General features: G+C 38.5%; 1 protein-coding gene across 4 annotated transcripts in view; it reads right to left on the bottom strand.

Moving 5' to 3' along the window:
- Positions 1-15,767, bottom strand: part of KIF16B (kinesin family member 16B) — a 261,851-nt gene that overhangs the window by 8,071 nt on the left and 238,013 nt on the right. For all 4 annotated transcript variants that reach the window (XM_090051109.1, XM_090051128.1, XM_090051118.1 and 1 more), the window contains one exon: positions 14,100-14,183. In XM_090051109.1, the coding sequence (XP_089907235.1) occupies positions 14,100-14,183 (84 nt within the window). The remainder of the gene's footprint in view (positions 1-14,099; positions 14,184-15,767) is intronic.

The raw sequence follows: 15,767 nt of genomic DNA, 5'->3' as shown, positions 1-15,767 counted from the left end.
AACCACATTCAAGTTGCTTCTTACAAGAACTGGTTAACCCACATTTCTTTAAAATAAAAGACCCCACACTTGCATGACTTCTTTTTCACTTTACCTTGAAAAGCATTTGAAGATATCATAAAGTAATTCCACGTAAAGTATGTGTGGATTATGGTGGGTGACATTCAATATCTTCAGCTGTATTTCAGGTACCTAAGGAAGTAACTAGCATCACCTCTACACCCCTGAACATCTAGCTACTACACATACACCGAGATCACTGTAGGCAGTTGTGATTTCATATGAAATAGAACAAATCTTAGAGCTGCAAAGAATATAGTGGCAATAGGATGTTATTTCTAGGGCAAAAGAAAGCAAGCAGAAATGATCCCCTAGTTATAACAAAACGACAGAACTAGACAGCATTGTCGTTAATGGTCAATTTTATAAAAATCATGTTAAAATCAATGAGATGAGACATACCTCTATGAATATTTGTTACATTTCTAAATATATACCTCAGGCCACCCTTTTATTAATTGTAATATTACGTCAAGGACAATCCAGTCCAAATTAGTAGGCTTTAATTACATATAGTTACAATGCTTGGTTAAATAGCCCCACAAAATACAACCAAACAATATGGAATGGCTCCCTTTAGTGAAAACCCTGCTATTCAGTTCCTGATTAGGTCTAATCAGAGTTAAAGCTGCTTATACTTATTTCCTATCAAAGCAATCACTGAAAATCATGAAAATTGCTGCTCAACCTGAATTTGCATTCCTTACCACTCTTCCATTACGTGTACACAACATGCATTCACAGTGGCCTCCCTTCCACAACACCCTTTCAATTCCACATGCAGCTGTGCACAATGGACATAACCAATTCCTGAGAATCCCCCACACAACCTTAACCCCTGACCCTTGCAAGATGAAGATCTCCTGGTTACAGACATGCTTCTTCTTCAGATGGCTATGATGTGCTCTCACTAATAAAGAAAAGCAGCACTTTTAGTTATAGAGGCTGCACAGGAGGGCAAGAAAAGAGAGAAAAGGTTTTTGTGGAACAGGGTATATGTTGCAGAAAAGACATCACGGCTTCACTGCCTGTGCTGTAAGCTGCTTGTGTTGCCTAAGAAACCATTATCTGCTGGCTTCCCTTAGGTTGAATGCAACCATAATAATTAATAATACTGTTTGAAAAAGAAACCCAGTCTCCTGTCTCTAACACTCCTCCACAGTCATCACACCTTAACTCTGACCCATCAGGAAAATTCCATTTCTTACTCAAGGGACCAGAAAGAAATATAAAATGAAAACCTAAAAAGAAGTAATAAAATGCCTCTCTTACGGAATACATTGATTTCCAATTCCCCCACATTTTAAGTCACAAGAATTAATTTGAATGCTCAGATACTGTGACTCTGGGTGCCTATACAATGATTTTTCTTAAGAGACAGTGGTTAACTCCAGTCTTCCACTAAAATTACATGCCTCAGCATAACACAACAGGAGACTGTGTTCTGCTCTTTTCATTTAGTACAGTTGCACAGAACTTTCCTTTATAGGATCTGGCCCAGAGCTGCTAGAGACATATGCACCATTTATGTACAGTGCAGATTAGGGATGATGTTTTCAGAAGTACACAAGGGACTTAAGTCCAATTTTCAGCAGTGACTTGGACATGTCGGAGTCTAAGTCTTATTGAGAGTCCATGGATAATAACTTCTTAAGTGACCAAATCTCACATGAAGCTTACTTCTACAGCATTCAGACAGTGGGTGCATCTATGCATTCATTAATGTGCCTTCGCTTCTACGCATTAAATTTAGTACCTCTAATGTGAGGTATGAATTAAATGGGGTTGCCCTAATATGCAGTAGCAAAAGTGAATGCTTTTTTTTTTTTTTTTTTAGTAACTCTCAGTGTGCAGTAGCCTAATTTTATTGTGCATTAGTGTAATAGCATGGTTTTTCCTGTGACTCTTTAATGCGCTGTAATAGGCTACCGTGCATTATAGTGCATGTGTAGACGTGCCCACTTTTCCATAATTTAGCCTAGATCTTCTGTCTGTATATTGTACTGGAAATTTTCTGAAATGAGGATGAATCTTCTTTTATGTTGCATAGCACCAGGGTGAATGTGTTACTGCTTTTAATAGAAAGGACAACATTTCCAAAACAAAGAAAAAAGCTCGTCTTATTGAAACAGATTTTATCCACAGTGATAACATAATTTTCTCTGACTCAATATGCTAATTTAAATTTTTTAAATATACAAAGTATTCTGAGGGATTCTGGTTAAAATTCAAGGTAAAATTGCTATTTTACATTTGCAAAACCCAAACTATCCATTATAGGTATTTGGAAAAATTTTCTGTGGAAGTCTAGTGTCATAAACATATCATGTTGGATTACTATTATGCTGTGTCAATTGAATTAACTTTTCAAGTCAGCCTAGTTCACAAATAGCAAAGTTATTCTCCTATATATTCAATAAATGAAATTAATTTAAAATCCAAGGGATTTAATTTTTCTTACAATACCTCCATGAAGCTTACATTCATTGGCTTTAACTAGCTCCAATGAAAACCATATTGTAGTTTGTCACAGAACATCTCTGATATATACTTGCTGAATCTGTGAGTCTGCTTTTAGAAGTAAGAGGCCATATTAAAAAAAGATCAAAACAGACCTGGCTAGTGAAGGAAATCAATCTTTCCTCCAGAGCACAAGTCAAAACAAGTCCCGTCAAAATCTATTCACAGACAACAACAAAGGAATTGAATTTACCACGCATCCCTGGGCCAGCAGTGACAGCATGTCCTGTTGGAGTGGCCTTGGCAAACAGCTACCTAAGTACTCGACATGCATCACCCTCAACTTCCTTTGGTGAAATTAAAAACTGGAGGATGACTGATAAGCTTGTTTTGAAAAAGGACAGCATTGAGTTCGACCCTCCGTCCTTGGTTGAACACTCTCTTGATTCATACACTCAAGACCCAGAATATAGGGAGCGGATTATTGGGAAGCTATACAGGTGTGCAAGTACTGAACTCAATTTGTATGGGGATGGAGAGGAATCCGTCCTGAACTAGCAGAACAACATTTATGGGAATGAAGCTCCGAGTTTAAAAATCAATCACTTTGCAAGTTTTGAATTTCTTAATCAGCATTAATAATACTCCTTCCCTGACTACTGGCTGGTACTGAAACATCTAAAGAGAAAAGCATCTTTTATTTTCCTTTCGAGAAGAACAACATACTGGAGAAGAAAGAAATACAAAGTTAATTTTGTACTTCAACATGAAAGATCCAATTTTTAAACTATAACTGAAATCTTATATTGGAACATAAAACCTATGTAAATGGGATTTTTACTAGACAAAAGTAGCTTTAGGTTTGTAAATCTGGCCCCAACTTTGAAACAGCCAGTGAATACTAGTATAAATTGAATCAGTCCAACAAGCTATTTATTGTTAACAATACATTCAAATCCAGTAGACCTTGGGGGCTGGGAGAGGGAAAGTAGGTGGTTACAGGAGGCTTCAATTGAACTTGTCTAGAAAATAGCTTCTGGTTTTCATTCACAAACTATTACTATTCTCCCTACCAACACTATTTTGTATTTGTTTTGACTCCAGGCAAAGCTCAAAGGAATTTATTCCTGATGCATTTCATAAACTGCATGCAAATTAATGTACAGGATCCAAGTGTTTTGTGTCTGGGTCTTATTTGGAACTACTAAATATAATCAATTGATAAAATTCATGGACTTTTCGAAGCCAACAGTGCCTGACACAAAAGACAGTGCCACCCATAAGTGTTAAATTGCTTAATCCCTTTACTGCTGACAGCTCCTACAAATCGCACTTTAAATGCTGCCACTTCAAAAGCATGTACCAGGTACTTTGGCCAACACTGTTGGAGCACTGAGAGTTATGAAGCTGGTAAGATAAATAGCTTCAAAATGGCTAACTTTATAGGGTTTATTTCCTGCATACATGCCAGCACTAAAATATTTTTGGCTGAGAAACATTTCACATCAAACTACTATTTTTGTTTTAGAATACTTTTTCAACATACTGCAAATCTATTTATACCGCTAAAACAATCAATTATCCTTGATACACTTAAACACTTGCTATACTTCAGGGGTCTATGATGTCTTGGTATATCAGGGGTCTTTTGGAATCTACTGTCCTTTCTCTTTGTGCCCTACTACATAATTTTTCATTTATCAGAAATATAAACCGTGAGTCCTGAACTAGCAGCACAGCATTTATGGAAATGAAGCTCTGAGATTAAAAGGAGGTCTGAGACCAGTGCAACCAGCACTTTCACAGGAACAATCGAGCTTTAGAAATTCCCAAAGTTGTTTACCTTTCTAATACCAAAAAAAAAAATCAGGTTTATATGCACATACATAATGAAAAACAAACAAACCAGCTTTCATCTCTCTTTAACCTTTATACGTTCCCATGGGGTAATTTCCTACCCCAGACACATATTTTGTGCAGTATCTTAAAGTTAATTAATTTTAATTTCTTTCTTTTTAGAACATTGTCACTGGCACGGCAGTGCACAATATCCCCAAAGAACAGCCAGCTTACATTAATGGTTTGCTCTCTGTGGATGAAAAACTGCCCAGGGTAACATGTTACCCCAGGTGTGAATGTGTTTTTCCATATGGCTTCCCCCAAGCCTATGTTAATGTAACTTGTTACCCCAATGCAATTTCTGTATAAATGACAAACCTAGACCTGTTTGACCACTTCGGGTGGATGCATCTGAAAGGTCTGCATTTATTCACACCTCATTCCTCTCCACTTCAGATATCCATGGTAACTAATGGATAGCCACCCTCCACTCTGCTTTTGCAGAAGATGTGGTAATCCCTTTTGCTAACCATTTTGTTTGCAGGCTGCAAGGTCATCAAAACACCTTGCCCTTTGCTAAAACAACAACAACAACCACCCAACCCTTTGTCACACCCAAATCCACCTTTGCTCTCTTTTCTCATGCCCCTTTCATAATATACAAGCTAGTTTGCCCTGCTTTTGTTGTAAGTGAGGACAAAGAACAAAGGGGCAGCAGAGAAGAAACAGAACAACATCATTCTGCAATACAGCATACATTATGGAGTTCCCTTCAATGGTAAGGGCTTGACACCCCTCATGCCCCTTTTACCTGCTGTCAATAAGTTCCTGCACACGTGGTCTCCAAACAACATCCACCCACATTTGGCTTGCCTGCAAAAGGGTGGATGCTGGTCTCTGGCTTCTGTGCCCAGGAGGACACAAGCTTGTCTTTGATTGTTATTTATATGCATTCAGCAGTAGTCACATTTTTCTTTTCTTTCTGCAGTCCAGGATGAGAAGGCAGCACATATTCATGTCTTGCATAGGTAACCAGAGATGACAGCAACACATCCCCTGATGAAATCTTATCCCAAGGCAGTGAGGATGCTGACTTTGTTCCAGACATGGGAGATTGTCCAGAGCAAGAAGTCCATGCGTCTATGGAAGTTTCATTCAGCTCAGGCGAGGAGGAGTTGGTGCCACAAGCAGAATTGATGCCAACACTTCCAGTGGGAAAGGGAAGAGGACCAGCCCAGGGCCACTGTGGAAGACCGATGAAAACTACAGCAGGATGTGGAGCAGAACCACTGCCACCACCCCCATGAAACACTGCAAATGATGACACCTTTAGAGGAAGGAATGGCAGAGTGCGGGAAAGAAGTCCACAGCTAATACATCATTGGAGAACAGCCAAGACATAGTTCATGAAAGTGCTGGGGCAACAAGAGAAAGTAATAAAGACTCAGTGGTGGAAACATTCCACCTGTTTCTCTCGCAAGATATCCTGACTGTTATAAGAGAAACAAACAGAGAGGCAGAAAGAAGATTCAGAGAGTGGAATGGCAGCCACCCTGAAAATAGAAAGGAGTGGAAAAAGCTGGATGAAACACAGCTGAAAGCCTACGTTGGCCTCCTACTGCTGAGTGGTCTATACCATGGTGGTCATGAGGCACTGGAGAAGTTGTGGGAGCAACGTACCAGGTGTCCTTTCTTCCATGCCACCATTAGTTTAAAACGATTCCATCAAATCACCAACTACCTGAGATTTGAGAACAAACTGACATGTGAGGAAAGGAGAGCCATTGACAAGCGTGCTGCCTTTGGAGATATATGGACACAATTTGTGGAACAGTTCAGGAAATGGTATATTCCAGGAATACACCTGACAGCTGATGAGCTACTCACTGCATTCAGGGGTCACTGTCCCTTCAGACAGTATATGCCCAGCAAGCCTGTCAAATATGGCTTGAAAATTTGGTGGTGCTGTGATGCAGCAACATCCTTCCCCCTGTTTGGAGACATCTACCTGGGCAAGCAACCAGAAGCTCCATGCCAAAGTAATCTTGGTACCCAGGTCACTGAAAAACTGGTTCATCCCTGGTACAAGATTGGAAGGAATATTGTGGGCGACAGTTTCTTCACAAGTACTGACCTGGCAGAAAGACTGCTATAGCAGAACTTGACCTATGTGGGTACAATTCGGAAAAACAAGGCTGATATCCCAAGCAAAATGCAAGCAAATCAAAGAAGGAAAACTTTTCCATCCATTTTTGCTTTTGATGGGGAACTCACCCTAGTTTCCTATGTTCCAAAGCAGTCCAAAATTGTGCTGTTGCTGTCAAGCATGCACCATGACCTGTCCGTGGGTGGAGAGCAAAGAAAGGCAGACATCATCCATGACTACAATAAAAAAAAAGGGTGGTGTGGATAACCTTGATCACTTAGTCTGTATGACCACCTGCAGACAGAAAATCAATATGCTGGATATGGTTGATATTGCCAGCCTTGTCATTTGGCTAGGCCACAATGCAAACTGGAAGCAAAGATCACATTTAGGAAGATGGGTTGTTTTTTTTTCAGGAGCTTGGAGAACAGTTGATTGACAGACAAATAAAATGAAGAATGATGGATACACGTAATCTAAGTCTGTCAAGTCTGGTACAAGTGCCCTAAATTACAAATTGCCACAATGCACCCCAGTGGAACCTTCTGGAAGTATGAGTGGACATTGTGCTTTTTGTCCAAGGACAGATGAGTGCAAAACCGGGAAACATGAACATTATAAGCAATTTGTTTGTGTGTACCACAGTATATCACTGCTGCTCTGTGAGGAATGCAATATTTAGTTAAAACAGTTAGGAAATGTTTTTGGAAGTAATTGTTAGCTTAAAAAGAGTGCGAACTGCAGACTTAGCAAATTGTTCATTCACGTTTTGAAACTCTAAAACAAGTTTAAATTTTCTTCAAATCATCATAAACACTCTTTTGAACAATCTGTATATTTAATAAATAGTTTTTGGTACATTTGTACTGTTGTCACAGGTTCCATTTTGTTTATGTAGGGTGGGGTAACAAGTTACCGCATGAGAACAACAATGGTTATGGTTTCATGAGAACGGATGGGGGTTCAGAATAAATTTAGAAATCTTTAAAAGTCCGCCTGGTACAGCTGCTTCTAAGAGAAATAGTTACTTCCATGCTATCACATGCTTCCATGTTACATTCAAATTGGAAGAAATTGGTTAACAAGGAAGCTAGCTTTAAGTTTTTCTTAAGAAGCTCTTATAATTCAAGAAAAAAGGTGCTGCAAGCTCATCACTGAAAATCTAACAATTTTCTTTTAATAATCACTTTCAACTGACTTTTAATCAGCAGTTTTGACAGCTCTTTGTAACTGGCTTCAGTGACATGAAAATCAAACAGAAAAAGGCAATTTTTATTTATCACACTTCACTTTGATTAACAAGTTTATTTTCTTTGTTTAATATTAAAATAGTCCTCTGTATTTACCTGTAAATAATGTGACTTAGGTTGGCTCAATTAGCAAGCAGACTAGGGGTGGGAAGGCCGTGAGTCAGCAGCCAATCTAATGGATCAGGGCAGCCTTCATCACAAGCTCAAATGCTACAGGATCTAACATTTCATTTTAAGATTTTGCAGTTCTCATAATTGCAAAGAAAATGTCAAAATGTTCACTGGGTGTGAAAAGACTCCATTGCAAACCTCTTCAGACAATGGCTTAGAGTTAACTCAGATGCCCTTATTTATACGATTGGGGCATTGACTCTAAAACCTAATGATGACATTTAAATGTCAGCATGCACTACTTCATTGTTGATTAGAGCAGAATAAGAGATACAGGAACAAAGAGATGCAGTTTTACCTTAGATTTATTTTTTTGAGAATAAATAAATCTACTTGGATATTCTACGGTTGTCAATTATATTTTCCACAGGTCTCAATGTTGGATGTTTTTTTTCTTGAAGTCATGCAACTTACATCAGAACTTCAGCTTTCCTCTATAAATAAGATTGAAGTGCCTGGCCTCGTGGCTGCATACAAAAACCTTAAATGATCAAAAACGGAAGACAGCACTCTCAGCATCTCTTTTTAATTATATTTTGGGGGACTGATTTTTGACTGCTTCAAGCTGGCAATATGACTGCTCAGTTGTTTTGGGTAATCTGATAATTTTCTTAGCCTTCAAAGAATATTGTAGGCATAATTTAATTAGGTAGTTACTGCCTTCCATAGAAAACCCATCAGCCCGCACCAAGAAGTTAGAAGGTTAAGAACAACTGTATTATTAATTTTAAGTAAATTGAGTCTCAACGACTATTTTCTGAAGAGGTTCACAAAATAATAAATGTGAAAAAAAAATAACTGAAGAAAGATGGAAGCCTGTACTCTTTCAGAGCTTAAAGGGACCTGCTTTGGTACACTGGAACATTTTTGGCACTCACTTATTTCCTCATCTCTTTGTAGAGGAAGCAAACAGATTCCTGCTGGCTGAAGTGCTGCCTGTGGACACTCCACTGATCGGATATTTTTCTAGCTTTATTTTGCTCCAGATAAACAGAACTGAGAAACTGGAGCAATCAGAATAGGGAAAAGGATCCCAATGAGAGAGAATAGCAGAAGACAATTATTAACAGATGGTTGGAATGCTGCTACAATAATCATCATGGTCACTGAGTACCTGGGTCACAGCAGAAGTAGAGAAGGTAGCCTGATATAGTAAGCAAGATTTTGGACAGAGAGTCCAAATAAGAAGTTAGGATAGATATACACCTTATAGACTAACAAAATAAGATCTACAGAGAACACAAGCTTTTGTGAAGTTGAGTCAAATTCTTCAGGAAACATATGTGATTCTTATTAATTATCTATGGATGAATCCACACGAGCTACTAAATTCCAATGCAATTTGCACTGGAGTCGGCAGTTTGAGCTGGGGCAGAGCAGCCCGGGACTGGCAGCAGGCTTAGGCATCCGGGTGGTGGTGTTGGGCAGAAGGGGGGCTGGCTCGGGCACAAGTGCCAAAATTGTAGACCTGTGTGGCTGATCCCCCTCAAGCCTGCCGCCAGCCTGGGTTTGCTCCATCCCAGCTCAAAATGCTATGGTCCTGGTTACTGTCCACATGTGTTTCTTCCCAGTAAATGACTCCGCTGTAAGATAGTACTGTCCCTGACAGTAACATAGTCCTTGCCATAAGTCACAGTCTTATGATGGAGGTAATTCATTTACTGCATCCTAATACCAGCACATATGTAGATGGTGACGCTTCACCGCAGAGCTAATTAGTCAAGTCCACAGTAAATCACGTGTAGATGCACCCCATGTGATACAGGTTACTCACGTCTTCAAGTTTTCCTGTTTGCTCAACGGAATGAGGATACTAAATTCTCTTTGTAAAGTACATTAGAGAAACTGCATTTCTAAGAGACAAAAAAAAAATTAGGGGAATTTGGCATTTAGGGAACAGAGACATGTGGGGGCAGGAATATTTGGGAATTCAGGGAACTTTGATAACCAGAGTAAATTTAAACTACCTAAGTAATTAAGCAACTGGATTCTACTAGTAACAGCTAAATATATTGAAAAACGTTTTGCTTAAACATTGGAGATTCTGTAAGTTTTCTTTAAAGAAGAAGAGTATATAACATCATTTGTAGTTTCATAAACAAAAACAGGACAGTATAACTTTACTTTCAGATGCCTAATTACGTGAAAGGATAAATGTATGCTAACTTCTATTCATTAACTTTAATCAACAGAATTCTTGGCTGGTTCAGTTAAGGCGGATTTAATCAAGCAAGGTTGGCTTGAAAGTGAAATTACTGTCTTTAAACTGCTGAACAATTAATTTAGAGTTTTACCCTGCAACAGGTCTCTGATGAAACACTGAATTAATAGACAGCAAATAGAGCATTTACTGTTAAAATCAAGAATTTAAGTCTACCGCAGGTAATTTTAAATACAATTAGGAGCTCCAGGTCTTTGGGAGTAAAGGTAATTCTCTGTGGAAGCTTAAGTAATAGTAATTCAATATAGCCAAGTGAGTGGTGGAGGCTATTTGAAAAGTTCTGCATTTTATATTAGCAAAGTAAATGTCAAAACCCTTATGTTACAATTATACAGCATACTAACGATTCTAAAACACACTCTCCAAATTATACCAGTAAGTTACACAGAGCTTCCCTTTATTTATTTCCCTGGACCTATGATATTTTAACAATGGTGAAATTTATGTCAGTTTTGTGAACTTATATAAATAAGTGTAAGGTACACTGGGATTTGGAGCAGACAGATGAGCAGTTATCACAGTAGGTGCTGCAGTTGGCACTCATACAGGGACTTGGCAGCAGAAGAACAGGTTTACTATATACACTGGTTATTTACATTGAACAAATAGCTTCCCCAGGGTGTTTGCAAATGCAGAAAACCTACACTGGTTTAACTTATATCGGTGTACTTTACAATTGTTCTTGCCCAGGATACCCCAGATTCTACAACATTACATCAGTGCAGTGCTAAATATCCTGTGTCCACTCTCCCCCCCGTGCTCCAACACCAGTGGCTAGGGAGGTTATCACGTGTCCAGGCCCTAATTATCTTACCAATAAATGCCTGCAAAAATTCTGTACTTTTCAAGTACTTTTCTGGATAAATATGCAACTTCAAGTTATTTACATGCTGACCACATTTATACACAATCACAAGGACCTTAATTTGGTGAGGGGGGGAGGTATCTGGAGCCTTTTCAGTTACATGAGAATGTGCTGGGTCTTTATGCTCTTACCCAATCCCAAATGAAGGAGTTTTATATCAAGTTTTCAAAGATCCAGGTTCCGGCAAAATAAAAGCAAAATGGTCTTTTCTACTCCTTAGACAGTTTCCACTTTGAGAAGTTTCACTGTTTTGGAACAGATGTAAGCTTAAATCTTGCAAACAGTCGCTGATTGTTGATTCAAGAAAACAATTCTTGTCGGCAAATGGATGACCTTCGTTGGACATGACAGCTTAATTAAGACACAACACAATGATTTGTTGGACAGCAGTGAACTAAGATATTTAGATTTTTGTCGTCAATTTAGTCAAAAAATGTAAGAAAAACCTAAATATACCCTCTAAAACTTGTGTTCTTCTGAAAAGAAGCTGTTGCTGCTCACTGGAGACAAGATACTAATTGAATGTGATTAATCACTAGAGTCTTACTATCCTGTCCTTGATGGAAATAGTCCAGGAAACAGTGACAGTCTCTGCAAGATTACAATACTACTGGAACTAAGGCATCTGAGTAATGAATAAGAACAGCAATCAGCCTTGATTTTCATCCATCAGAGAAAAATGCTGCAGTTCAGCTAGTGACCGTGCAAAATTCAAGTTCATGCAACATTGTGACAATAGTATACATCCATGGTTACATCACTCTCTTACTAATCTTCCTATCCAATAAACAGGAGGGGTATTTGAACTGAATATAAATTTTGGTTTTGCTGGGAAACAGTCTACGATCCTTCTAAAAAACTTATATTAACTCCCAGTTATCCAGGTGAAATGACATGAGCCTGTGGATATTTGTAACAATGTATGCTAGCGGGAAAACACCAGCCCTGCAGCCTCAATTGGCAATTTTGAAAAACTATGGAATGTAATCTTATCAATATGCTGAAAACTATCAGCTCCATTTTGGTTTTTTTTCCTCCCACTGAATTCAGGTATCTACAGAGAGCTGGATCTACAGAGAGCTGGTACTTTGCTCTCTGTAGATCCAGAAAGATGTATGCATATGGATGAAAGCTAGCTGAATATGGAAAAATGGAACCAGATGATTGTCATGTGTCTGTTGAGGCAGTGTGCTCTCCAGTCTTTATTCTCATTCAGTTCCCCTGTCAGAAATCCCTAGTCAAATGGCCAAGAAACAGTAACCCTTGCCAAGACTATCCAAGCCATTTATCATCTTTAAATTAGGCTACTGAAATGCACTCTATCTGGGATTAGCCTTGAAGGCCACAAGAAAATGTCAATTGGTACATAATATAGCAGCCAACCTTTTAGACGAAGTAGGTGGCTCATAGAATGTTACATTACCATGTTTTGTGGATTGCCCGTTTGCTTTCAGAAACTGTTTAATGTGCTGAGATTTGTGAAAAGTCACTGAAAGTCATGAAACATCTAGCAAACAACTTAATAATGAATGAAATATAGTGTCACTGGTGGTCCAGAAGTTAGCCCACTTTTATGGAACAATACCAGAAATTTCTATAGCCTGGTTCTTCCTGACAAGGTGCTGGTAACTGGTTGAAACTGGCCTCCATAGATTATTTCTCTCTGGCCACTGAACTCCTCAGTTGCTCTGAGTTTGAGGTCTCTCTTTAATAAGGGATTACCGAGTGATATGAGACTGTGTACTTCTAGCATGTATTTATGCAAATAGTGTCCAGACATTACTGTACTGGCTGCACAATATATAGGTAATAAGCTTTTTATAACTTAACTGAAGTGAGTATAAATGCATACACACATAAAGATGCATGCATGTATAAATACTATAGGACTATGATGAAAACACCATGATGCAGCAGTCAGAACATGTAAATGTGCAGGTATAAACATTACAATAAATCAGTTAATAAAATCAATGAAGGCTCTGAAAGATTAAAGGATTACATTTCTGTTGTGAGATAAGAATATGGAAATTGATTTTTGTACTGAGACTGGAATGCAACCACAGATTTAACATGAAAAGTATTTAATCCTCTTCTAGAAGAACATGAAACAGAAAACATTAAATTTTATAATCGCATATAGGGTCTTCCCAAACTCAATGGGAAGATGCATTTGTTTGTGGTCTACAGAAAAATGCTGCAGGATGTAGGAAAAATATAAAGCAAATAGTACAGAGTAGGATGCAATTTTTTCTTTTTTCCAAACTGAGTTTAATTTGCTATTACCTTAATGAAAAAGATATAATGAATAACCCCACTGGCAACCCCACTATCAGGACTGAAAAGTGATACCTAGTAATGCATATTTAAGTACCGATTTTACCATTTTCTTATCCTCAGCACCACAGAGAAACCTGGTAACTAATGAGTTAATAATGAAATATAGACTGTGGAGCTGCCTGGTAGGATTGCTAGAAGAGGCTGGCTGTTGGAACTGTACTGTATGCACAGCACAACAAATCAATATGAAAACCATCATTAGCAACCATTGATACAGCTATAATCAAACTTATTTCTAAAACTATGAATAAAGTACATTCAGAAACTTAGATTACAAATAAAGTTTAATGATGTCTAAAAACTGCTGGCCTCATCTCCAGATATTCTGATGGATTAATTATGATGAAATATCATATGCCTATCGTATGCCAGTTAATGAATTGAGTTTAAAGGAGGAAGCTTCTTTACAGCCTCACCCTAAAATTCAGACCATCTGTCTACAATGAACACATATCTCATCCATATCTTCCCGCTTAAATAAATGCATCTCCTATGATCAACTCCAAAGATGCAGGTTTTTTAAGAGAAGAAGGTTGGTTTGTTTTTTTTTTTTTTTTTTTTTTTTTTATAGGCCTGTTTCATAATTCTGCAATCTACTGCTGCCATCTCCTGTGTTAAATGAAGCAATAAGTAACTTCACACAAGTAGACTGTTTAGCTTCTACCATATGGAAATGGTTCCCATTGGTCAAGCAGACAGAACTCTACTTAAATATCCTTTCAAAAGTTTTTAAAAAGGTACTGTTACCTCCAAGTGACTCCGTCGTTCTGCAATCACTCGGTCATCTTTGTTTCCAAAGAGTTTCTTTGGTGGGAATTCTAAGGTAGCAAGCTGGAATAGACATAAAAGATTGAATTGATACTGTAGATGACAAATTTAAAAGAGAAACTTCTTTTTAAAGCCTAAAGTGATTAGGGGGAAAAATACAAATATTCACAAGCTACTGTACATTATTCATTTCTAGTGATATTAATACAATCAGGAGCAATACTAAGACAATAGGTGCATTGTCATGACTGATATTGTAGTTAGAATGTCACTATTCACCAACATAAAATTAAAAGCTTGCAAAGTGAACTTGCATATTACACTGGGTACAGGTAGTATATAAGTGTTTGCTCAGGTGTTTTGTATAATATTGAAGTTCAGATCTGGTCTGTTAAAATCACGGTCAGCTTTACCTCAGCTATGTGGATATTTGTTCAGACTTGTCTTTAATAACTATATTGTTTTGGTCACTGGATCTGAGAGTCTTTACTCAAGTCATGCTTTTTCATACAAGTATGTTGAGGTTTGGCCAATGGAAGCCTAGTTACTAAAAGTTACCATTAGCAAAACATAACACCAGTTCAGGCATTTCACTGAGTAACTGTAATGCCTGGGATCACATATTGCTAACGTCAGAGTCTCTATCCAGAAGCCACATGTATATAGTAAAGGCCTATTGAAAACTACTAAAAGAGTTGGTAGTAAAATTACTAAATATCGCTATATAAATATGTCCCTTACTTATGCAACAGACACATTCCATGTAGATATTCAGAACTAAACCTCTTTAATTTCACTTCTTTCTAATCCTGCTGGACCTGCAGAAGTCAGTACAACCAAGAGAGTCAACAGGACTCTATTCCTTCTTGTGCATCATGAAATTGAATTGTTAACATGTGCTAGTCAAGTTAAGTTGTTAACAAATGCTGTACCTGTGCAAACCCACAGAAAACGATGAGCCTGCAGTAGTGTCAACAAAAGTGTAATTTGGCTGGCTCAATAATTCTTGATAGTGATGCCAAGGAAAGCAAGTTCACTCCCAGAGTACAGGCTCAGTTTGCTGGGATGGCAGTTAAAATATTATTTTAGAACTAGACTTATTGAACAGAGAAACTGCTGAGACACAAAAATGTAATCCTACAGCCACACTGTTTTAGTCATTTATCTGGATAGAATCTCCGTTTAAAAATAACTCTTGTTGCACAAATTCCTGGATGCCTGAAGATGTGAAGCGAACAAAATAAAAATTGTTACCTAGCATGAATATGTATTATGCTAGGTAGGGCAGGGGCTGTCAAACCTGTGGGTTTCAAACTGACCCCAAGAACTGCATGCCATGCCTATGCCAGACCATCCCTGTGTGCTGGCTCCAGAGCTAGTCCAGGTTGGCCCCACAGACATACTGGGGGTGCACACTGGGGCTGGCATGGGCTGCATGTGGTACTGGGGGTCAATCCAAGACACACTGCATGAGGCACCCCACCAGACCAGCTCAGGACTCACAGATCAGGCCCATGCACAGGATCCAGCATGTGGGGTGGTCCAGCATGGGCACATCATGCTGTGTGTGCATGCTGGCTCCAGTGTGCAAAGTTGGTCTGTGTCCCAGATCTGACCTACAGACCAGCCTTGTATTCACCGTCCAGC

This window comes from Crocodylus siamensis, chromosome 1 (assembly GCF_052110815.1).
Source record: "Crocodylus siamensis isolate JL-2025a chromosome 1, ASM5211081v1, whole genome shotgun sequence".
NCBI lineage: Eukaryota > Metazoa > Chordata > Crocodylia > Crocodylidae > Crocodylus > Crocodylus siamensis.
The sequence above is the reverse complement of the archived record's forward strand: the minus strand, read 5'-3'. Positions and strand labels throughout refer to the sequence as shown.